The 22,699-nt window shown below is 33.8% G+C and overlaps 2 protein-coding genes across 4 annotated transcripts in view; one reads left to right on the top strand and one right to left on the bottom strand.

Moving 5' to 3' along the window:
* Positions 1-13,908: 13,908 nt before the first annotated feature.
* Positions 13,909-21,409, bottom strand: FPGT (fucose-1-phosphate guanylyltransferase). Of its 3 annotated transcripts, none has more exons than XM_037141083.2 (4): positions 21,342-21,409; positions 19,820-19,987; positions 18,630-18,722; positions 13,909-16,867 (listed from the first exon to the last, which is right to left on the bottom strand). In XM_037141083.2, the coding sequence occupies exons 1-4, from the start codon at positions 21,397-21,399 to the stop codon at positions 15,411-15,413; spliced, it is 1,776 nt and encodes a 591-aa protein (XP_036996978.2). In that variant the 5' UTR covers positions 21,400-21,409; the 3' UTR covers positions 13,909-15,410. The 3 variants fall into 3 exon arrangements, with proteins under 3 accessions (XP_036996978.2, XP_036996977.2, XP_036996979.2); XM_037141082.2 differs by having other exon boundaries at positions 21,252-21,392; XM_037141084.2 differs by having other exon boundaries at positions 15,884-16,050; positions 21,252-21,392.
* Positions 21,410-21,502: 93 nt separating this feature from the next.
* LRRIQ3 (leucine rich repeats and IQ motif containing 3) overlaps positions 21,503-22,699 on the top strand; it is a 105,661-nt gene continuing 104,464 nt past the window's right edge. The window contains exon 1 of the mRNA XM_037141088.2: positions 21,503-21,647. The gene's annotated coding sequence lies outside the window, so the exon portion shown is untranslated. The remainder of the gene's footprint in view (positions 21,648-22,699) is intronic.

The following is a 22,699-nucleotide window of genomic DNA, read 5'->3' as shown; positions in this document are numbered from 1 at the left end:
TTTCACACTTTGTAAATAAACAGAAACCGGGGCCCCATCATCAGAAATTCTGATTGAAAAGATCAGGAGTAGGGCTCAGGAATCTGAATTTTAACAGATACTAATGATTCTAATGTAGATACTACTTGGGACACACTTTGAGGGACACTATTTTAAGGTTGCTTAGTGGGAGATGCCTACTTACTTAAAGGTTTTTGAGTCTTCAAATCCCCTGTAAGAGTAGAAAGGCCTGGGGTAAAGACAAAAAGATTGTTTCGTGTTTTTAAAGAGTTCTATCCCGTGGTAGCATTGGGGCAGTAGATGATGGGTTTGTGCATGAAGAGTCCCGTATTTTAAAGGTGATTCACAAAAAGTGGAAGCAACCAAGGTGCCCTTTCGTAGGAGAATGGATAAATAAACAAATTGTAGGTATATTCATACCGTAGAATATTATTCAGCAATAAATGAAATACCAAACCAAGAAAAGTTATGGAATAATTTTAATTGAATAATGCTAAATGAGCTAAGCCTGTCAGATAAGGCTCCATATTACATAATACCAACCATAGGGTATTTTGGAAAAGGCCAAACTATAGACACAATAAAAACATCAGTGGTTTCCTGGAGGAGGGGAGAAGCGAAGGCATGAATAGTTGGAACACAGGCAATCTTTAGGCTACTGATACTATTCTGCAAGAGACAGTAATGGCACATTATGCATTTGGAAAAAACCTCATAGAACCATAAAACATGAAGACTTTAATTAATAATAATGTATCAATATCATTTCATCAAGTACCAAACAAATATAAGAGTTAATAGTAAGAGAAACTGGGGAGGGTTTTGGGTGGGGAAAAGAAGGAGTGTATGGTAACTGTACTTGCTGCCCAATTTTTCCATAAATCTAAAACTGTTTTAATAAAAAGTGTATTAATTTTTAAAACACCAAGGGAAAATATAAAATGATAAATAAATATGACCAAAATAGTATTCTTTAACAGAAAAATTTGAATTTTTAAAGGAATATTTATAGCATAAAAAAGTCTTTTCTAAAGGGCTAAGTACTAGTAAGCATTTTTGTTCTTTTATGCTTGCTTGGTATTTTTTTTCATTCAAAATGTCAGGGTAGATTTAGTAAATACCTTATTTCTTCAACTATTCATTTTTTGATCAACTTTCATGTTCTATTGAATTGCCTAAATTTAACATTAATGCCTCCATCTCTTCAACTGATTTACCAGACTACCTCAGCACATACATAGACATGTTCTAATACTCCTTCAATAAGCCAATTTACATTCTTTCTGAATTCCTTTATTTTGGGTTCATATGATTTATTTATCCCAATCTACATTTGTGCATCTGCTATTTATAGCAGACTATACTAGTCTCTTCATGCATATTTAAAAGGATTCTTCCAAGATGAAAAAGATAAAAATTGACCTTGATACTTCTTCACTTTTATGATTCCAACAGAGAAATTATAAAGACATGTATCCCATAAAATCTGACCGGTGCATTTGGAACAATTCTTATCACATTTAGGAGTATGAGTTCATTTATACTTAAATCCTAGATCACTCTTTCATTGTGAATGGATTCTTATTAACATGTTTCCTAGTTTGAGGGAAGTTTGAATTTTTGATGTGTTACATCTAGTTGACAAACAATTAAGATAATCACTGCTTTAAACATAATTAGGTGTAATTACTGATTGGTATATATTTACATTTTTTCTTCATTTTAATAAATATTAAATGATATTAAAACCAAGCTGCACAATAAGAAAACAGAGGGTTGTCTAAGAGGTCTGCAAGTATTGAACTTTAAAACTTCTTTGATTTCTTTTTGAACAATATATTTCTGCATGATAGCAAGCATAATTTGGGAGATTCTTAGTTGTCAAACAAATTTCCTTTCTTTTCTGCTGGAATCCCTACATTTATAGTATGTTGGATGAAATCATAAATCACTATTATGAATATGAACACTGTTGAGATAATATTAATATTAATCTTACAAATGAATAGGACTTGAGAGTATAGGTATAATAATCAAAATAAATGTGAAAAAATCAATATTACAGTAACTTAAACAGGTGTTCTCAGTATCTCTGTGACAGCATATTAAATAAACAATAAAACATTCTTGCTATTCTTATTCCCAATTTACAACACAACTAGAAATGCAAAGATAGTTATGTTTGCTGTGCTTTCCCTTGCTGCCGGGTGAACGTGAAGTAGTGTTTATGAAATGATTTAAATTAAACAGTGATGAGTCATGTCTCTGCCACTGACTGAGACTTTTCTTCTTTCCAAACTGATCAGAATTCATTTCAATTGTCAGTTCAGCTCTTCATTGATTTGATCGATTGATTCATTCATTAATAAGCATGTACTGTATGTATCAAGCACTGCAAAAATCTCATGGGGCCCAGGAATAGACAAGTAAACAGGCAATTGCCATAAACCATTTGTCCTATGATAGCAATATTCATGATTGGTTATGAGAAGGGGCATTTAATAAAGCCTACATCCGAATGAGAAAAAACATTCTTTGAAGCATTAAAACCTTTGAAATAATCTAAACTTCATGACTTGGGGCATTTCCAATCTTACTTCATCTTTCCTTCTCCCCCTTAAGAGTCAGCCAGCCTGCCAAGGAAATAACAATGTAATTTAGTTCAATTAATAACTAATTGTTGTCTTTGAGCAAACAACACTTCCATGCCTAAGATTTGTCATTTATTAAAAGAAAAATGTGAAGGAGAAAAGCAAAAATAGCTAGTTCTACTTACAATGAGTTAGTATTATTTTCCCTTACCAATTATCCATTTAGAGGTTGCTCCTCAAAGTGAAAGTAAAATTAATTTGATGCAGGAAGGACAGATGATTTAAAGGTTCAGAGTGGACCTGTATAACATGTGGTTGTTGTGAGCCCACTGAGTGATTCTATGTGACCAGTTCTTTGCTTAGTCTCTTTAAGCAGAAACAATCTAAGTAGTCTGCCCAAGCATAGATACCTCCCAAGCATATTTTTGTTACATATCCTCCTGTATCAAAGTGGGAGAATGATGAAAATGGTTATGGTGCCACACACCTTTATGCATGTCCCCCTCCTGTCATCCTCCTGTTTCATATCAGTGTTAGAAATGTCATCAGCCTTTGGCAGGTACTCAAAGGTTCATGATGTCCCTTCTGTTTACATGGTTCAGCTAAGCATCCCACCAATTAGAACTGACATTGATTCAATTGTATAGTTTTCTATCCATTTTATATTTTAGTTGTGGGAATAGCCTGTCTTTCTTTGAAGCTGAGATGTCACAGTATGTAAAATCTTGAATAACCTGAATAGAAATTAAAGAGAGTGCTATGATTAAATTAGTATAAAGCTGTTGGGTGTACAAAAAACTCAACTTTTACCCATAGCTATGTTGTGGTGAATCAACAGAAAGTCACAGTCTGTAGGGCCACACAGCTTTTTGGTTTCTGCTGCAGGGATTTTGTCTCTGAAGCCACTTATGAGGGGATTTGCTGTAGCAAGTCATGTTTAAGAGCGTCCTTGATGCCAGGAAGACTTTCAATAATAAACCCAAGTTAAGCTCTTCCAATTTTATATAGTCAACAACTGTCCTGATAGATTTTTACTTTATTAACATACAAATAACATTCTCTTGTCACACAGTATTCAAGTTTAGTAATGATATATATATATATGTTATATGTATATATATAAATTATGTTTTCAATTAAAATTTGTGAAATAGATACATATGTTTTTGTTACAATTTTACTCCCTTTTTAAATATGGCTTATCAAGAGTAGGCTATAATTGTTGTGAGTTTCAAGACAACTTGTTTTCATACATGTAAAGCATTTTTAAAAATTGCCACTGCATTTGCAATAAGTGTATATCATACTTTCCTAGTCTGGAACAAGTACTACTATTATTGCCCATACCTCCCATAAAAAGTTGCAGAGTCGTATACCGACTTTAGGACTTCCAAGCAGTCTTTACCAACTTTATAAACTATTTGGACAACTCTTTCCTTGTTGTTCTCTTTGTATCTGTACCTGCCTTGTTTCTTGAACCCATGATTGTGGTCATTGAGCTTCATATTAATATGAAAAAATGTGAATTAGTAGATTTAGCTCAGTCTAAAAACCTAAAAGAAACCCCTGTCATTAATACTAGAAAGGATTACTCTGAATTACAGAGTGGTAGAAATTGCAACCAAAGGTATTAGAAGCTCTTCCAATCCTGCCCCAACCCCCCCACTTTTCCCACAGTCCTAACCTTATCATTTAAGATCAGAACTTCCTGAGATCTAAAGCAAATGATGCCAAAACACTTCTAATTCAGTATCTCTGATGCCTAAGTTTATTCAGTAATGATGGAATATACTGGGTTTAATAATCAAGTCTTGAGTCTAAACCTCTAAGTTGGCTTACTATGTGGTATCATTTCCTAACAGCTGCCCAGAGTTTCCTAAGTTGAAGTGGAGGTCTGATTATACACATAGTTACCTAAAACTGTCTCCATATTTGCTCATTCACGTATGCAACTAGGGGGTGACTTATAGAGCCTGTGGTGAAGGGCTACCAGATATTTGGAATTTGTGAGGCCCTGAGGTGTATCGGATTGAGAGATGAATACATATCTTATTAGGGTTTAACAAATTAATTCCTCATCATCTTCCTGAAAGTTTTATTTCCCTCCATGATGAAAGGCATTCATCTCATTTAGCTACAGAATACTTAATTTACTAGCTAAAAACAATGGTTTTCTATGTACCTTCTAAAGACCATATCTTCCCTCTTTGAACTATTCCATTATTTCTTCTAGAGAGTTTGGGTATGTAATATTTTACAAAATCATCTTGAAATGATATATCAGGGATGCATTCTTTAATGTTATTAAGGACGGTTGTCTCTACTCCTTTTTGATGACCAAACATTTATATTTGATGATTATGTACTATAATTCTATGTGCATACACATTATATATACCTACATATACATACATTGTGTATATATATATATATATATACACACACACACATATGGAAACTATTATCTATGTAATTATCATATACACACACAGGCAGTAGTAATGCCTCCTTTAGTGTGGTTGGTAGAGTAATAATATGGGTGTAATAATTTATGGTTTTAATTTGAACATTTCACCTAAAATGTCATGTGGTATGCTTGAGCATGACATTGTTATGTTACAGAATTACATGGTTATGATTTGTAATAAAAATGGGTGTTATCTGTGCTGGACCCTGTGTGTGTGTGTGTATAATATCAAGAGCATCAAGAAAATAAAACAAAAGGCAGAAAACTGTACTTGAACAACAATTAAAATAAAAATAATAAATTCTGAAAAAAAGAGATAAAACAAACCGATAATACTCATGTCCTGCTCTAAGTCTGTATGGATATAATTCTGACTGCTTCTATAGAAAAGCACCTATTAAGGAAGATGGAATTGATATCTTTATATCTCCTGTTAGGTTGTGAGCAACTTAAAAGCAGGAATTGTCTTATTTATTTTTGCATTCCCAAGCATAGCACAGTACCTGGTTGACTGAGATATAGATATATATAGAGAGAGATATATAGATATATATATATATATCTTTAATTGTTTTGGACTGAATAGAGTTGAATTAAACTGAGCCAAACTGAATTGAACTGAACCAATTGAATTGAGCATAACTGATCCCTTTAATAAAGGAAATATTGCTAAGTTCTTGAAAAAAGGTAAAGTAAATATAGATGAAGCCATTGCCAATTCTGCAGACAAAAAAAAACAGCAATATTTTAAAATTCCATGGAAGGATAATTCAAATAATTTTTAATATCTTTATTTTCCTAATCTTCCATTTAAAATTTCCCTATATCATAAGAGGTTTTTGCATTATCTGGCATTACTAGCATTACTAGCATTTATATAAGGTATATGATGCTATAGCAATATGTACAAATCAGACTTTCAGGGAGCTTTTAAAAACTACAGTTACCAGGAACAATTCATGATCAACTAAATCAGAAATTGCTGGGGTTAGGCCCTTGAATTAAGAAAAAGCAAAACAAATCTCCAGAAGTGATTTGGACATAGCTTTTTCATAAGTGTAAGGAAGAATCCTTGCCAGCAAAAAATTTATAATTTGATTTGGTACTGGAAAATACAATTTGCTGTACAAAATAGCTTTTGATGAGTGAAAAGAATGGTGCAAAAACCATATACTATTTAAGTTAACAAGGAGAAAATGTTATATTGGGCAGGCTACAGACAAATTTTTGAATATACTAGAATTGAAGCAGGTCTTGCTATTTTTTAAAATCTCAAAGGGTGCAGAAATAATTAACCTTAAACATATGATAAATTGAGAGCTTGGACACAATTTAAATAATTATATCACTTCAGAGGATTCAGACAAATTATTATGATGATATTCATTAAAAGCCCTATTATTGTTCTACACAGTAAAACAAATTCAACGATGCTGATGGGCCCCAAATTATTTAAACTTCATTGTGGGATTTTTTTTCTTGAGATTAACAATTGATTAGATTGTTAGATAAGTTAGGCAAAGTCATAAATACTAAATGACTGAAAAATTACACAGAGTGGCAGCAATGGTGGGAAATAGGAATAGGATACACAGTAAGCATTTCACAAGAAAAAAAAAGAAAGTCAAATCAAGAGAGCTTAGAAAAGCTAAAAATCCATATTTATTGGAGATCAGAGGCACCAGGGGCATAGCAAAAGCCAGTGTTCTACCAGTGAGAAGAATATGCAAATCATGTATGAATTCATGGTACATTCAGGCAAAAACACACTGAAGAAAGTGCTTTAAGCAGAGGCATTATTTCATAAATAGAATCATAAAAATTTTGCTTATTAGAATAGCAAAGTTACATTTGAAATGTAGTTCAGTGTTAGATACCTACTTCATTAATACAATGAAAGAAAGGTGAAAGGAAGAAAACTTTTCTAAGAAATGTAGAAATAGATTATGAAATACGTTTGCCCTGTATATAGAGAGTAACTGCACATATTCTCTAAATGCTCCTTTAACGATTCCAATAAAATTTCCTGAGTCTCATACCTGAATGGGTTCTTTTTTTAATTTCAAATTTCAAAAGGTGTTATGGTAAGTTTTATCAACCATTCCAGCCTCGGTTTGCCCTGTGGTCTTTGGTGTACATCACAGGTGACAAACACAAGGCCCGTGGACCAAATACGTCCCTTCATCTTGTTTTATCCAGCTCAGCACCTAAGTAGTTACAGTTATACAGTCCTAAATTGCATTTGGCCGTTTGAAGGCAACCTTGAGGCTGATGTGGCCCCAGTGAAGGTGAGTTTGACACCCCCGATGTGCATAACCTTGACTTTTGGTTTTAGTGCAGATCAGAGTGAGTTTATAGTGAACCTGAAAGTGAGTTAAAATGCTGTTCAATTTTTATACTTTGCCCTATGTTGTGCTTTATGCTTAACTAGAAAATTGTATTCTGTTTTTATTTACTGAAAAACTTTGAAGATTGTTTCATTACTTTAGTTAATGTCCAACTATGAGCTATAAAATATGCATTTATGTAAAAATTTTGGTTCTTACTGATGTTATTTTTCTACTAAATGCCTTAAAAGAAAAAGTTTATGCAGTGTAGCTAACTACATACATTGTTTTTTCTCTTTAAATCAGATTGATATAATAGTATTGTGTCTGATGTCATTTTTATATCAATAAAAAAGCCACCTGTATACTGAATTTTTTAGTTCAGCACAGATGATGGTAAAGTCTTATAAAGAAAAAAGGTATAGCTCTTCATGTCTAAATAAAAACAATTCCCAGAAATATGTGTTTAAATAGAACATAACATATAGGTTTAAACAGTAAAGTTTTAAAATCAATGTAACTTTTTTGTGTTATACATAAGAATTTTTGAGATATAAGCAAATTATTTTAAAAACATCTTTGCAAAGTTGAACTCTTTTCTTTACCAAATGCTAGTCATTATTGCTGAAACCTACTTATTGTACTATCCTGCTATTTCAGAGACTACCGAGATGTAACCATATTTATTTTGCTCAGCAATTTGCAAATACACACAGAACCAAACCTCAACCCCAAATATAGTTAGCACTGTATTCCTATTATTCCTTGAATCCTTTCTAAAACAAACTTATTAGGAGTCCCTGCTATGATGATGGTGCATTTTGTGCACCTCTTGGAATAAATAATGTACAGGAATCATTCAAATGCATATTCAGTGGGAAGCCATCTGGCTCTATGTGAATATATGAATATTTTAGTTTGCTCAGCAAGTCAAAAGTAAAATCTGGCACTTAGGATTATCATGTAGATTTGTGACAGTACTTATAAAAAAGTTTGCTTCTATACATCAATGATTGACACATCTATTAAAGCATAGTTTCTTTCATCATGGAATTGAGTCTACTTAAACTATGTACAATATTGCTTGGTTTGGAAGTCATCATAATTCAACTTGAATTGCAACATGCAATGTTTCATTCAAATAGTTGCAATAAAATAAATCTTGACATTGGGTTGGAATTAATAGGTTTTTGCAGTGGACACCATGGCATGGAACCCAGATCTTTCTTCAGGAAAGACTTATTACCTCATCCACTAGGAGTACTGTCTGTAAAGTGCTTTCAGCTGTCAGCCCCGTTCACGAATTGCCTCAACCACAGATTGCTATCTTACCCAAGATACTCTATCCCAAGGTGCCCACATCAATAAAGATTAATATGTGGTATAAATTGTGGACTCTCAGGTTGAACTGAGCACAGTGCTGAAGTGCCATTATAGCATCAGAACTCTTCCTGGAGACTACCATTGGGCCTGCATCACAGTTTGATTTCTCCCTCCTGTGCAGTCTTGTTTCTGTTCCCTTCCTTGCACAATTATTAGTCCCAGGGCACTCCTTAAGAAATATTATGCACTTCAAACTCCATCTCAGATTCTACTTTCCAGGAAATTTAACCTGTAGTCATTATCTAACCCTACCTCTTACCTAAAACAAGAAATTTTTGAGAAGACTCATGGTAAATCTTTCAGTGTCTTCCAGTCACTTTGCACAAACACTTTCGGTGTCATGAAACTTTATTATCTCATAAGGCAACCCACTCTATTATTGGGCAAATTTATTCCTATTACTAATAAACATTTTCTTCCTTGTAACATGTGAAACTAGATAAAGCCAACTTCATCACCCTACTGATTTCATCATTAATGAATTAAATGACATTTTGATGCACACTCACAATTTATGAGAGATAAATATATTTAATATGAGAAAAATACTTTGGTAATTAGAAATACAGATTTGAGAGTTGATACCACACTGATGTATGAGAACATATGACATCCCAAAGGAGTGAATATGAATAGAGAAAGTGAAGCCCAAAGATCTGTGACCTTCCAACAATATGAAGGAAGAATGATGATGAGGAACAAGTAAAGGAGACTTGAAAAGACTGACAAATGAGTTAGGAAAAAAACTAGTAGTGTGGGCTCTACTGAAGCTAAACAGAGAACATACTTCAAAGAAGGAGTGATCAACTGAAACAAATGCTACTGAAAGATGAAAACAAGAAACAGTACTGGGTTTGTCAAAATGGAGAGCACTGGGAATCCTCAGAAGAACAAGTTCAGTGGAGTGGGGCTGGGAGCTAAAAGTCTGATTGATTCAGGTTATAGGGCAGATACGAGAAAAGGCACTGGAGAATGGAAGTGCAAACATTATATGCTGTCCAGGAATTCACAGATATCTGGAAGACATTCTGAACGCGAGTGGGGCTTAGAATAGAGGTTGAGCTAATGTTGTCTATATCTAAACGGGAAGCAAAATTCCAGCTGACATCTGCTTATATACACTAAATATAAAATAGGTTAAAAAAACACAAAAAAACATGTGTGAAGGGACAGGTGAAGTGACTGCAGACTATCACCAAGCAAAAGTTCACAGAGAACGAAGTGTAGCATGTTAGAAAGGAGTATGAATCATCATCCCCAAAGTATTAGGGAAGCACTACAGGATATAGAGACCAAGTCAGTGAAACAAGGTTGAGAGGGCCACAATATTCCTTTTTCCCTTCAAAGCTCAGTAAAACTCAATGCCAATCTGTGAACATATATTTCCTTTGCAGTCTCTCTGCAAATTCACTTTCATGCATTTGTAATATGCATGGTAATTCATTGCGACCGCACATAAAAGGGTGTTCTTAGATAACAGTAAATGGCATATTGAACAGGGTTGAGAGAAGTGGAAGGATTTTGGTTATGTTTCAATGTGCAAACAACACTGACTTGAAGAACTGAATGAAAAAGATAATGGAAATATACGTGAGGCTTCATGAATGACTTCTAGGTGTTTGCCTTGAACAATTTGGTGAATGATTTGGATATTTATGTAGATGAAAAGATCATTAGGATTGATAAGGAGAAGATAAGAGCTATCTAAATAGAAATGCCTATTGAATTTTTTTCAGTTAGAAAGAGGTATGAAGCAGGCAGGTATATATGTGTATATATATGTGTGTACACACACACACACACATATATATGTATATATATATAATGCTAGAATTCAGTGTTGAATCCATTACGGTGGCTAATATATGATAAAGAAAACCTCAAAAGCATTGCAAATGAAAATAAAAGAGACTGTATCCTGATGATATAATATGGCTAAAAGAAGTTTTGCTTTTCTCGTATTTTTTAATCTTTTGGGAAATTAACAGCATGTTTGTAGTCTATAGAGATATAGAGATAGATTGCAGATACTAGAAACATGGATAATTTTGTAAATTGCTCCTTCTCTGGAAAACTTACAGCATATATTTCTTTTGCATTTAAACAGCTGTAGTTGTAATAAGTAAAAAAGGCTTTCTCTAAAGCATTATACTTTCTACCTTTCTTCTCATAGGCTAACTTCCAATCATGGCCTTTGATTTGACTGGATAATGGTTAATTAGAAAGTATCAAGTTTAAGCAATTATGAGTGATGATCTCTCTTACCAAATTTCATTAAAAATTGACTCCAGTGATATATAAGGAGTGAATTTTAGAAGTTAATTTATGACCTTGTCAATGCGCCTGTACATTTAAAAACTGTACTTGGGCCACTTGTTATGATCATAATTATTTCTTCATATAGTCAAAGTTTTCTAGTTCTAGATTTCATTAAAAATGTTTAAAACTTCTCAGAACAGCATATTGGTGAATGTAATTTACATTCTCAAACCCAAGGGCTAAAAGTAATAGAAAGGAAACCAATCATGTAAAACTTCATTTAGTAGTGCAACATTTCACAACCTGCAAATGAAAGGAATACTTACTTGCGTTCCAGAGTTGTGTTTTTAAAACAAAAATGCCTCAAGATGTAAATGCTTTAATTCTTTTCTGGGCAATGTGATACTCTCTTATAATGAAAACTAACTTAAACCATCTGAATGTTCTGCAGGGAGAAAAGAATAGTTACTAGTGAAGGAAAAAATTTTAAAAAATCATTTATATTACTTAGCCACAGTGTGGTTGTAGCACAGATTTTAAGAGCCTTTAAGGACTGGAGATTGAACAAGATGATCTGAGTAACACACTATAGAACAGTGCCCAAAGAATATAGACATTAGAGTTTAGGTTGTTTCAGTGATGCATTGAAGCACAATTGAAGGAATATAATTCTGGCCCAGAGAGCTGGGAAATGACAGCAGATGGATTGCACCAGTCTGCAGCAATCAGAGATAAAGTGCTGTTTGAATGGTTGAATTTTATGCTTTGGAAGGCTACTAGACTCCTTCAGCCAGAGGCTGCAAAAGATAGACTATTTGTCCAACCAGCCCAGAAGGAAACATTAAGTCTGTTAGTTTCAATCATTTACTTGTATGTGCAATAGTGCCCTCAGGATGAATATCTTTAGACGTGAATGTCAATAATCAAAAATTGCCTTATAGGTGCATGATAATGGTGACTAATTCACAGTCCTCCTCCTCCTTCTCCTCTTGCAAATATCAATGCAGTAGAAAATCATCAGCTTCTCATTCCTTTATTCTAATTTTTAACCTGACTCCAAATTGTGTTCTACTATAGACAAACTGGCAAGATGTGGCTAATTTGTTGTGACTCATGTAGTTAGCTCTGTCAAGGACAGGAACTGATCCTTTTCCACCAGATACTGGTATAATTTGCTCCTCATGATATATTAAAAAACTAATCAGAAATTTATGTGAATATAAGTGAATAGAAATGTGAACACTAGTATGTTATATACAACTTAGCACATTGATATTAGAGGGAAGGAGAATGTGCAATAACCTCTGACAAAAATCAATACAAGGAATATTAATGCCATTTTTCTAAGTATAAACAATAAAAGTTGTTCTCAACCTCTATATATAGAAATTGGCTTTGTCTAAACAAAATTTTAGAGGTACAAAATATTAAACAAATAATGGTTGCTTCAATTATTTCTCTTGCATTGACTTTAAAATGTATGAGTAAATTTAAAAAGGTCCTTCAATACTTTAGTTCTTAGTGTAATGAAGACTGTCACGTAGCTAGACAAAAAAAATTTAAAAATATTTCAGACAATTTTGAGCAAATTAGGTTTTTTTTGGCTTTTTCTATTTTAATTCTGTGAGACTACATGTATCAAGGTATCCAAGGTACCTAAATTCTGGGTGTCCGAGTTGCTCAGGGCCAGAGGACATCACGGCGTACAGCATCCTGGATATTGTGTAGTGCACTGGTTATCAGCTGTGATAGCCTTACATACACGCATTTTGCAGCAGGGAAAGTTTTGACTTTGGTAATCCTTATGTAACATAGGAAGTACTGCTTAGGCTCAGGAGATGAATAATAGATCACCACAGGTTCTGGAAACACTGGATTCATGATATTAAAATTTTGGGATTTTCAGCACCTCACTTGGATTTTTGAAGTTTCATATCAATTTTAGTATACTCATACATTCTTTGTTTACACTATTACAGATGTTCCCATTTGCCCCTCTTTGGCCACCTCTTCCCTCTGGCCTTCACCACATTGTTGTCCGTGTCTATGGGTTATTTGCTTAGTTTGGTGAGTGTATGCTTAAGGTAGAAGACTGATATCAAATAATGGATTTTTCCCATTCCCCTCTTGGTCACTGTTAATTATTAAATCATCAATAAGCTTATGTTAATATGTTTAGTTATGCATAATGGCCATCCTTTACAAGCCTTGAGTGTATGATTTAAGGGCCGTGATTTTATTAAACAAAATAATACATCTAAAAAAATGTCCAATTTCTTATATGTGGTTGGAATTACCACCTGAGTTAGGTGCATTGTTGGTGATAAATAGATGGTACTACACAACACGAATTTCAAGGCAAGGGGCACTGACATATTCTTGGAAAAGGTAACATTTCGAAGCAACTATAATGCATAATTGTACAGAATTATGTTTAAAATGGTGACCACCAATTTCTCAGAAACCTCCCACTGACTAAAAGACAGTCTTCTAATTGATGATCACATTGAGGCAAAAATGAAACTGCATTTTGTCCAATAGCATTAAAAACTTGCAGAACAGGTATCTGGTGCCCACGGCTTGAAGGAAAATGCACAGTAATCTGGTGGGGGCATTTAAGAAATGCAGCTTTACCAACACATGTGACAGCGCAGAACGTGGTACTGGGTGATTATCAATTAACACTGGATATCAATTAACTTTCAACTTGAAAAATCTTCAGAAAAGTTTGACTCTGAATGCAAAGTTTCAGAAGAGTCAATATTGCATTTTCGTCCTTTATATGTATATGCAAGCAGGTGAAATGATAAAAATCTGTAATTGCACTTAAAAGATCTCCAACAAATAAATAAATATAAAAAGTTCAAGTAACAAAGGAAAGTATTGAATCATATTTTACTGGTAGTGTTTTTTCTTTTTTATGGAACATAAAATGGTGATTCTTAATAACTGATGACACTATAGGTTGTACAGTGAAACATAAAGATTATATAGATTTAGATTATACTGTGAAATACAGTATTGAACATTTAATATATGATAAACACATAATATCCTCCGCAATTTGTGCAAGTCAATCAGTAAATGCTAAACAAGAGCTACCATATGAATTAATTTTGTCCTTGGAAAGAACCTTGAAAAATGGGAAAAAAAGGCAAATACCATTAATAAGGTTGCAGACAAGTCGCTTCTGGTTTATCAAATAATTATTTTCATTCTGACATTTGATATATAAATAAAAGTGGCACAGACCAGGTCTTATTACAATTTACCCATGTTAAAACACAAACCTCTCACAACTCTTTTTCTCTAATACTAGACTTTGATAGAGACACTTAGCACGCGTGCTTTTATCAAAATAGGAAAACTTGGGACGCAAGCCAGTTTTTATTTTCTTGAAGCTGTCGTCTGTATATTTTCTGCCTTCCTAGTCTTCTTGCTCCTTTCTGCTGTCTACCCTTTGGCTATTTGTTGCCTCTCAACATCATCACTAGTGCATGACAAAACAAGAAACAGAAAGTAAAACCAGTCCATCTGGCAATTGAACAGTTTTGTTAAAGGGATTAACTAGAGGACGAAAGTAATGTCCAAAATAAACATATTATTATCAGTAAATCCCAGTTATTCTCACCATCTTTTCCACACAGATAATTGAGTTTTGTGTGTGTATGCTTTCCTATGCATGGAAATTTACAGAATAATTTTTAAGATATACATACACGTTCAAGTTTGCCCTTGAACACAAGTTCAACCTTATAAACTTGAACATATGTTCAAGGGCAAAATAATACATATGCCCTTTTTGTTTCATTTTCATAAGAACAATGAGACAGATTTTTATCATTAATTTCAGAGCTGTTCGTCATTCATCAATTAAAATAATTACAATATTTTAAGCATTAATCTAATCTCAAAGTCAGCTATAAATCTGTTCCTGAAAATGTACTTCTACAGTATTGTCCAGTGCTGAGGACTCTACAGTATGCCATTTTTATTAGTTCAGAATAGAATTACTACATTTGAGGAGAAAACTGACAAGCATTTAGACCTTTATTGGAACTGAAACCCAAAAGATAAAAACACAACTCTAAAGGTATGTTTAGAAAAGGATCTTTAAAATCACTACAGTATTATGTGAACGAAACAATGCTCCATAAACCCATCTTAATTAAAAGAATCAACATCCCCAAATCCCTTTTCGGAACTTAGATCCTGGAAATATTCTTTCTTCAAACGTGGTTTACCTGTATTTTTGTTATTAATGTTATATTGCAGCAATTATGTTAATATAATTTTCATTAAACATTTCGATAAAACAAACATCTACAGATAACCCTTGTATTTGCAATCTTGCTTAATCAAGAAAGTCAAATTATACAATATTTAAGATGTCTCTAAATCAGACAGTTTTCTATTTAAAGTAATTTCTAGAGAAATTTGCTCCCTGGAGGTTATCATGTCTTCTACATCTTTGTAAATGAGCATTTCTTCAATGGACAACAGCTTACAGTTTTTCAGGCTGAATGTTGACTTGTTTTGTATAGCATTTAACATCTTTATGGCTGTTGTAATTGAATCACTTAAAGAGGAGCAAACTGGGAAGATACGAGCACTCCACAAACTCAAACATGTCTTGTTTCCAGAGAAGAGTTCCTCTGTAACCTTCAGATTCCAAATATCTAAGCATGACAGGAAACAGACTCCAAAGAATTGAAGTGACTTTATATCTGACAGTTTTTTAACATTCTTTTTCAAGTTGTCTTGCACTCCAAATGCCATAGTTGAATATTTTAAGTGCCCATTCATCTTCAAGCTTAAGGAACACACAAAGGAATATGCAGGCAGGACAGCTGTTGTTATGATGTAAGAACCACTAATAATGCAGTTTTCCCCAACAGAAACATCAGGCCCCAATCTGGAATACTCCACAACTGAGCCACGTGACACAGAACATCTTGAATCCAATATACTTTGAATGATACAGGATGTGTTACCAGAGCATTCTGGTATTGCTGGAGAGATGCTAAAAGCTATGGACTGTAAACCAAGCTCTGACTTCAAACTGCTATGTGAAGTAAAGTGAAACAAATATTCTTCAGTTGTTCCAATGTGATAAAATCTGGAGTTATTAAGAACAACAACATTTAGTGATGTCCCTTTAAGAAGATGAAATATTCTCTGCCTCACGTCTACCAACTCTGATGCTTCTTTAGTAACATTTGATGTGTTTGTAGTATACTCCGCAGTTGCTCCAGATCCCAAAGCCTGTAGAAAATCTCCATAGGCATCTATTTCACAGTTCAGTGTGCCTATTTCTTCATAAAAAGCAAGCAACTTTCTTGCTGATGTGTGATCCATGTAAAATAGGCTGTCTGTATATACATACTCAGATTCTAATTTAAGAGAGGGACTGTCACCTCCAGAAAAGTCCCGCTGTAAAAAACTTCCATGTCTATACACAGCATCAAACTGATGCATCTTTTCTATGCTGGGCTTATGAAGGAAACGATGGCAACATCTGTATTCAAGGTCTTTGTATTCTAAACAATTAGAAGGTTCTAAGACAAACACTCCATGCGTGGTACCTACAGTCAAACTAGAAGGATGAGCTAAAGCAGTAAAGCCAGGCTTGTCAAATCTGATAAACTCAGATTCTCCGATACTATACAGTTCAATATCATCTGCACAGGTAACCAGAATCCCAGGATTCATATGTGAGGGGAAATCAATGTACATGGCTAGTTTTAATTCTAACATCTGATAAATAGGTTTACCAAAAGGTAAAGCAGTGAAAATTTTCCCCAGAGCACTTGCATTTGGAAGGCGTTGACTGTAGCCACCTATAAAATTAAACAAAATAACTGTTTAAATATATTTATATGACTGTTTACAAGACTTTAAAAACTCAGGAGCATCAGCAGCAACTCAAAATGGCTCTAAAATATTTAATATGTACAACACATCACTATAACTCAGGAAAGGATAAAAAATTCCAGAATACAAATCCAAAGAGAAATTATCCTGTAGCCCTTGTACATACTGTAGTTTTAAAAACTCTAGATTAGAAAAGAACTCTCATATATGTTAGAGCATGTGAATTGTTTAGAATCCACTGTATAGCTAATAAAATGGATTATGGGCTAAAATATGACCTCATATCTATATTTTAAATAATAAATTTCAACCTATTTAAGTTCATGTAATAAGAATCCAATCCACAGAGTAAAAACAGGTACCACTTCCAACATTATCTAATAAACATTAATTTCCAAAAGCAATGTCTTTCCTTTATTACATACACTTAAAGCCAAAGTGCTTTTATGTAAAAGTGTTTTAAAACTTATACTTGTCTTTAATTTAAACAGGTTTTCCTTCTAAGATGAGCCTTATGAGTTCTTAATTCCTCGAAAAGTGTGTTTTCTTAAGTAAACTAAATAGGTTACATCATTTTTATGTTAAGTAATTATAGCGAGAGGCTGTCTTACATACTAGAGTCAGGCAATACTGGGTTGAAACTCAGGTTCACAACTTTTTAGTTGTTTATCTTTGGATTCACTCCAAATCAGCAAATGTAGGGTAATACTTGTCTTGTCACGTTGTATGAGATCGATTATACATGTAAAGCACTTGGCACATAGTTTGTTCAACAACTGAGAGCTAATACTTCCCACTTTGTCCTTTTCCAAACACTAGCCAATAGTAAAGTTTAGCACTATAAGAATTAACATATGTTTTCTGGTATCCAATTTAACTTTTAGTAAAATGGTAATAATAATGCTTGTTCTAGAATAGGACTATAAATATCATTTTATAAAGTTTTTGTCAGCCTTAAAACCTGAGCTTGGATGCTTTAGTTGATATCATTGTTACAAAAAACTCTGTTCTGTGTACGGGTCTGGAGAAATGGAAACACATTGCAAATCATGGTGGCAGTCCATGACCGAGTGTTCATTAGCCCACTTCACAGAGAAAATAACAGAGGTGGTCACGCTCCCCAAATCTTTATAACAAATCAATTTAACCAATCAAAAGAAAACTATCCTTTGTTCTGCAATTATTTCTTTCCTACTTTAAAATGTCTCTTTTATGTGTAATTTCTCCCTCATACATTTTCTTGTCAGTTCTATGTTTTGTCACTACCTTTTTTTCCTTTTGATTCCTTTAAGAATTGTAGACTTTGTCCACCAATATTCAAATAAAAATGCGTGACATGCAGGTTTGGCAATAGTGTGTTGATCACAGTGCTAAAGTAGCCTCTGCCCTACAGCATGAATCCCTGCTAAAGAATTACTGAAAAACGTTCACATTTTGATAAGTTCAGCCTTTGGAAAATAACTGTGTATATACATACTGAAAACAATAAGCATAAATCATCATTGTATGTGATCTACATACAACAAATATCAAGAAAATTGTGAAAAGCATTATGCTACTTACAAGCTAAAAATATCAAGAAAAACATGAAGTGTGTTTTCAAAGCAGAGTAACTTCAAAGACAAAAAAAAAAAAGGGAGAAAGTGGTTGCAAGAGAGAAAAAGGTTCCTAAGATTTCAAAGGTAAAATATTTAAAAGAAACTGTAAATTAGTAAAGTATAACTTTACCAGAGTGAATTAATAGGATGGTAAAAGAATCCCATTTATCTCCATATAGCTTTTCCAAACATCGAAGGACACAAAATGTTGACCCTCCATTTCCTTAAAAATAAAGTGAAGATGCACATATTATTTCACAGAAACCTATTAAAATTTTGTGATTATGATAAATTTGAGGATTTGGCTTATTGGCTATAATTAATTCAGCAGAGCACAAAAATACAGGCAAAAGAATCAACTTAAATACACATTTCATATCAATTAAATAAATGAACAATTAGTAATAAAAACCAGATATCAACCCTCGTAAAAAGAGCTAATTTTCTCCCAAATAATACAAAATGAAGAAATGATAAAGTAGGCAATCCGTAACACTAGAAAACTTTTAAGTATATAACTCACTTGAAATTATAAATTGGAAAACCTATATGAATAATTCTCCCATATGACAGTCAAGTATGAAAGCCAAATAACCTTTTTAGAAAGTGTTTTAGAATCTGGTACCCTAAAAATATCTTAAATTTAACTGTCACTTACTGGTTACCTTGGGCCAGTTATTTTTTGTGCCTCAGACTCTAACCTATACAAGGCAAATCAGTGTTGAATGCTAGCTCTGAGGGGTGAGAAACAATGCCAAGGTCAGATAGAGATACCCTATGTCTGGTATCAAGGGGCTTCAGCTTTAGCAGTACATGGAAAATGGCCCCTACAAAAATAGCATGTATTTTTTTGCAATGGAAGAACAAAATGAAAACTTTACTTAAATTGAATTTTTAAAGTAAATATGATACTCAAGCCATAAGACTATGCTTTTTCATATTCTGCATTGTGGTCCCAAATCCAAAAGTACATACTACTTTTTTCTTGATTTGATCTCCTAATCCTGAAGAAAATGAACAGCCTGACTGATAAGGTCCAAAGGATTATTCACCATCTGAGTAAATTTTATTAAAACTGACACAATTCTCTTTTTAGTAACATAACACTCTGAAAGTTTTTCATGGTAAGTCACTACATGTAAATAAGTTGCTATGCCTTTTATCATTTTTCAAAAACTAGTGAATTTATGTAAAAATTTTAGTTTGCAAAGACTATGGTGGAAAGATATGTAGCTTATAAACTGCATGTCACAGGACAACTTTTCTTCAATGATTATTCTTCCCAGAACCTATAATATATATCCAACCATAAATGTGTACCAATTTTGGCTCCAGCAGGATCAACAAAAACATGGTATTGAACTCCAAGGGGTAATTCCTTTTTTTTAAGCTTCTCTGACAGCTGTTGCTTATAAGCAAACTCCTGCTTTTTATCAGCTGCTGTTATTGCAACAATGTCCCAGAATTCTCCAGCTGCCACAGGTTTGCCTATATGGAAAAAAAATTAAAAAGAAACAAGGAAATTATAAATATTATCAGAATTTTGTTACAGGTTTACTTATTTAGAAAGAGGTGGAAAAAAAGATTATCATCTTCATTAACTGTATCTTCTGTTTTTGAGAGTTAGGGAATAATTAGGAGCCAGTTAGTGTGATTCAAAATAGTTCTAATGAGGACCGTTCACAAATTCTATGTTTTTTTCTCTTTTGGATTACTTTCTTGTTTTATGGTCTACAGACCCATTTATTTAAATATTCTGAAACTTGTGGTGTTTCCCTATTAAGTGAAGTACTTTTGATTTGCTAAAGGTTATCTCAATTCTTAAGTAATAAATGAATCTCCAGCTTTTAAAATAATTGTCGTATATTAAAACTATTTAGTGTTTCTTTACTAAAAAAGATTCAACCCAAGAATCCATTACTTCAGTGCTGCTGTTTATAAATGTGGGTACTTAATTTTTTTATTACCTTAAACTAGCCATGCAATTTTACAAAGGCTATTGGAATGTGACACAAAATTTGGGATAAAAAGAAAAGTTCCAAACTCCCAGGTAAACTCATTAAAAGGCAGACTGAACCGTTGGGAGACAGGTGGAAGCTCTTTTTAATTAGTAAACAAGATGAAAATTGTTTATAGTAGTTACCTAATAGGACTTGTCATCCAGAATGTAATAATCTTGAACATTTCACTGTTTTCTTACTATTTACTGTACTTAGAGCTGTAGCTTCATAAAAAAAATATAACCAGTTTTATTACATAGTTGTATAAGGAATGACAAATGGCATAACCCTTTTAAAACAAATTTTTGATATAACCCCCTTTTAATTTTTAATCCATAGTTCTTCCATGTTTTGGTTTTTACTCAGGAAGCATGGAACAATTCGTAAAGTACGTGGAAGGGGGGTGGGAGAAAGCTAAAACCACATTTGTAAGGTCAAAACACTATGCTTTAGAGAGGTTTTTCAGGATTATTTAAAATAACTTTTGTTAATGAGCTAAACCAAATGCATAACGTATTTATAGCTTCACGTTAACAACTTTCTTTTCTTCCATCTTACCTTATTTTATATGTTTCTATTTTACTAAGAATAAAGTTAAAGAAAGTAACAATAATAAAGTAACAGTGGCAGAAAAGAATAAGAAATTCAAGGTGCACAGGTGAGAGAAAACCAGCCAGAAGTGAGAGTCCTGCAAACTTCCCAGCACATAGAGGAGGACGCTGCCTTTCTAACGCCAGGGAGAACTGGGGTACCTCTCAGGTCTGAAAACCTCCGCAACCTTCGCTGGGTGGCTTCTCGCAGAGATACGCCCCGAGGGGCATTTACAGCTGCCATATCCCCACCTTTTTCCGCGGCCCGATTTACACTTCCAGGTATCCTGCAGTAACGCACATTACGCATGAGCCCTGGAACCAAGTCCTTGTATTGGTACAGTTTCCCCTGTCCCTCCCCGTACATACGTCACTACCTAACCACGCCCCCAAAGGGCTGGCCAACCCCAGAGAAACAGTCTCCGGTGATTCCGGAGCTTTGCTCTTGCTTCCAAAGCAACGGCCTCTGGAGCAAATGGCTACATAGCTATTTGTCAGATTGTGCAGGGTCTGGCCACTTGTTCACAACTCACAAGACCTTGCAGCTCGGTTAACCTGGTGAGTGGGACAGATTGGGCGACAAAATTGCTACAACTGAATCGTTAAGGAGAACACAACGAAACTACAACTTCGCTTCCAGCTTTGTGGCGATTTGTCTTTTCTGACTCGTGTTTGTTTAGCCAGGATACGTTCCCAAGAACATCTTGACAGTTAATTCCTCCTCTGGTCGTAATCTAACGCCTTCTACTCCAATCCCAGGTTCCGATGCACAGTCTGAACATTTAAAATCTGTATTTTCTTCAGGGACCTTAGATTTGTAGCTTTTTAGCTTTTGCAAGTTCCTGGAGAGTGAGTCTTTGCACCCCTCTCCGTTTTGGGTTGATAACTCAACTGACTACCAGTTGAGTTGAATACCTTCCTTTTGGAAGGTATTGATTCCCAAATACAGAAATCATTCTACCACACCGTGCAGTTTGATTTATTTTTGAAACCTGTCTTTATTAAACTCTTTATCAAGAACATAGGCATTCAAGTCCTTGCAAGATCTTGCCATGGACTTATATTTTTATTCTAAAGACCCTGTTATTTAATTCTATACTTACAGAAAAAGTGTTTGGGTAAAAGGGAGATTACTCTTTCATATTAAAAGGTTTTTAAAATTGTTGTTAATAAAAAACAATACATTCTTATTAAGAACATTTAGAAAATACAGTAGATTTGAGTGAGGTAAGAGTGAGCAATAGGGAAAGAGAAGGTCAGTGAGGCGACAGTCCCAAAGAAAATATTTTGATTTTAACTGAGTGAAACAGGCATGACAATGTTTTGATGTGACTTGCCTTATGTTAAACAAATCATTCAATCAGATGAAAATAAACTGTAATGGATGGTGGAGTAAGGATAGAAGGAAGCAGACTTGTTTTTTTGTTTGTTGGCTACTACAGTAATACAGGTAAGACTTGGTAAAGTCTTGGACAGGATGGTAACAGTGAGGATGGTGAAAAGTTTGTTAAAGATATTTTGAAAATATTTTGAGGGCACATCAATATAATTTGCTCATGGAATAAGCTGTGGAATGTTACAGAAAGAAGAGTCAAGGGTGCCTGAGTGAT

The sequence above is a fragment of the Artibeus jamaicensis genome, unplaced genomic scaffold (assembly GCF_021234435.1).
Source record: "Artibeus jamaicensis isolate MK-2021 breed Jamaican fruit bat unplaced genomic scaffold, CSHL_Jam_final scaffold_1019, whole genome shotgun sequence".
NCBI classification, from domain to species: domain Eukaryota; kingdom Metazoa; phylum Chordata; class Mammalia; order Chiroptera; family Phyllostomidae; genus Artibeus; species Artibeus jamaicensis.
The sequence above is the reverse complement of the archived record's forward strand: the minus strand, read 5'-3'. Positions and strand labels throughout refer to the sequence as shown.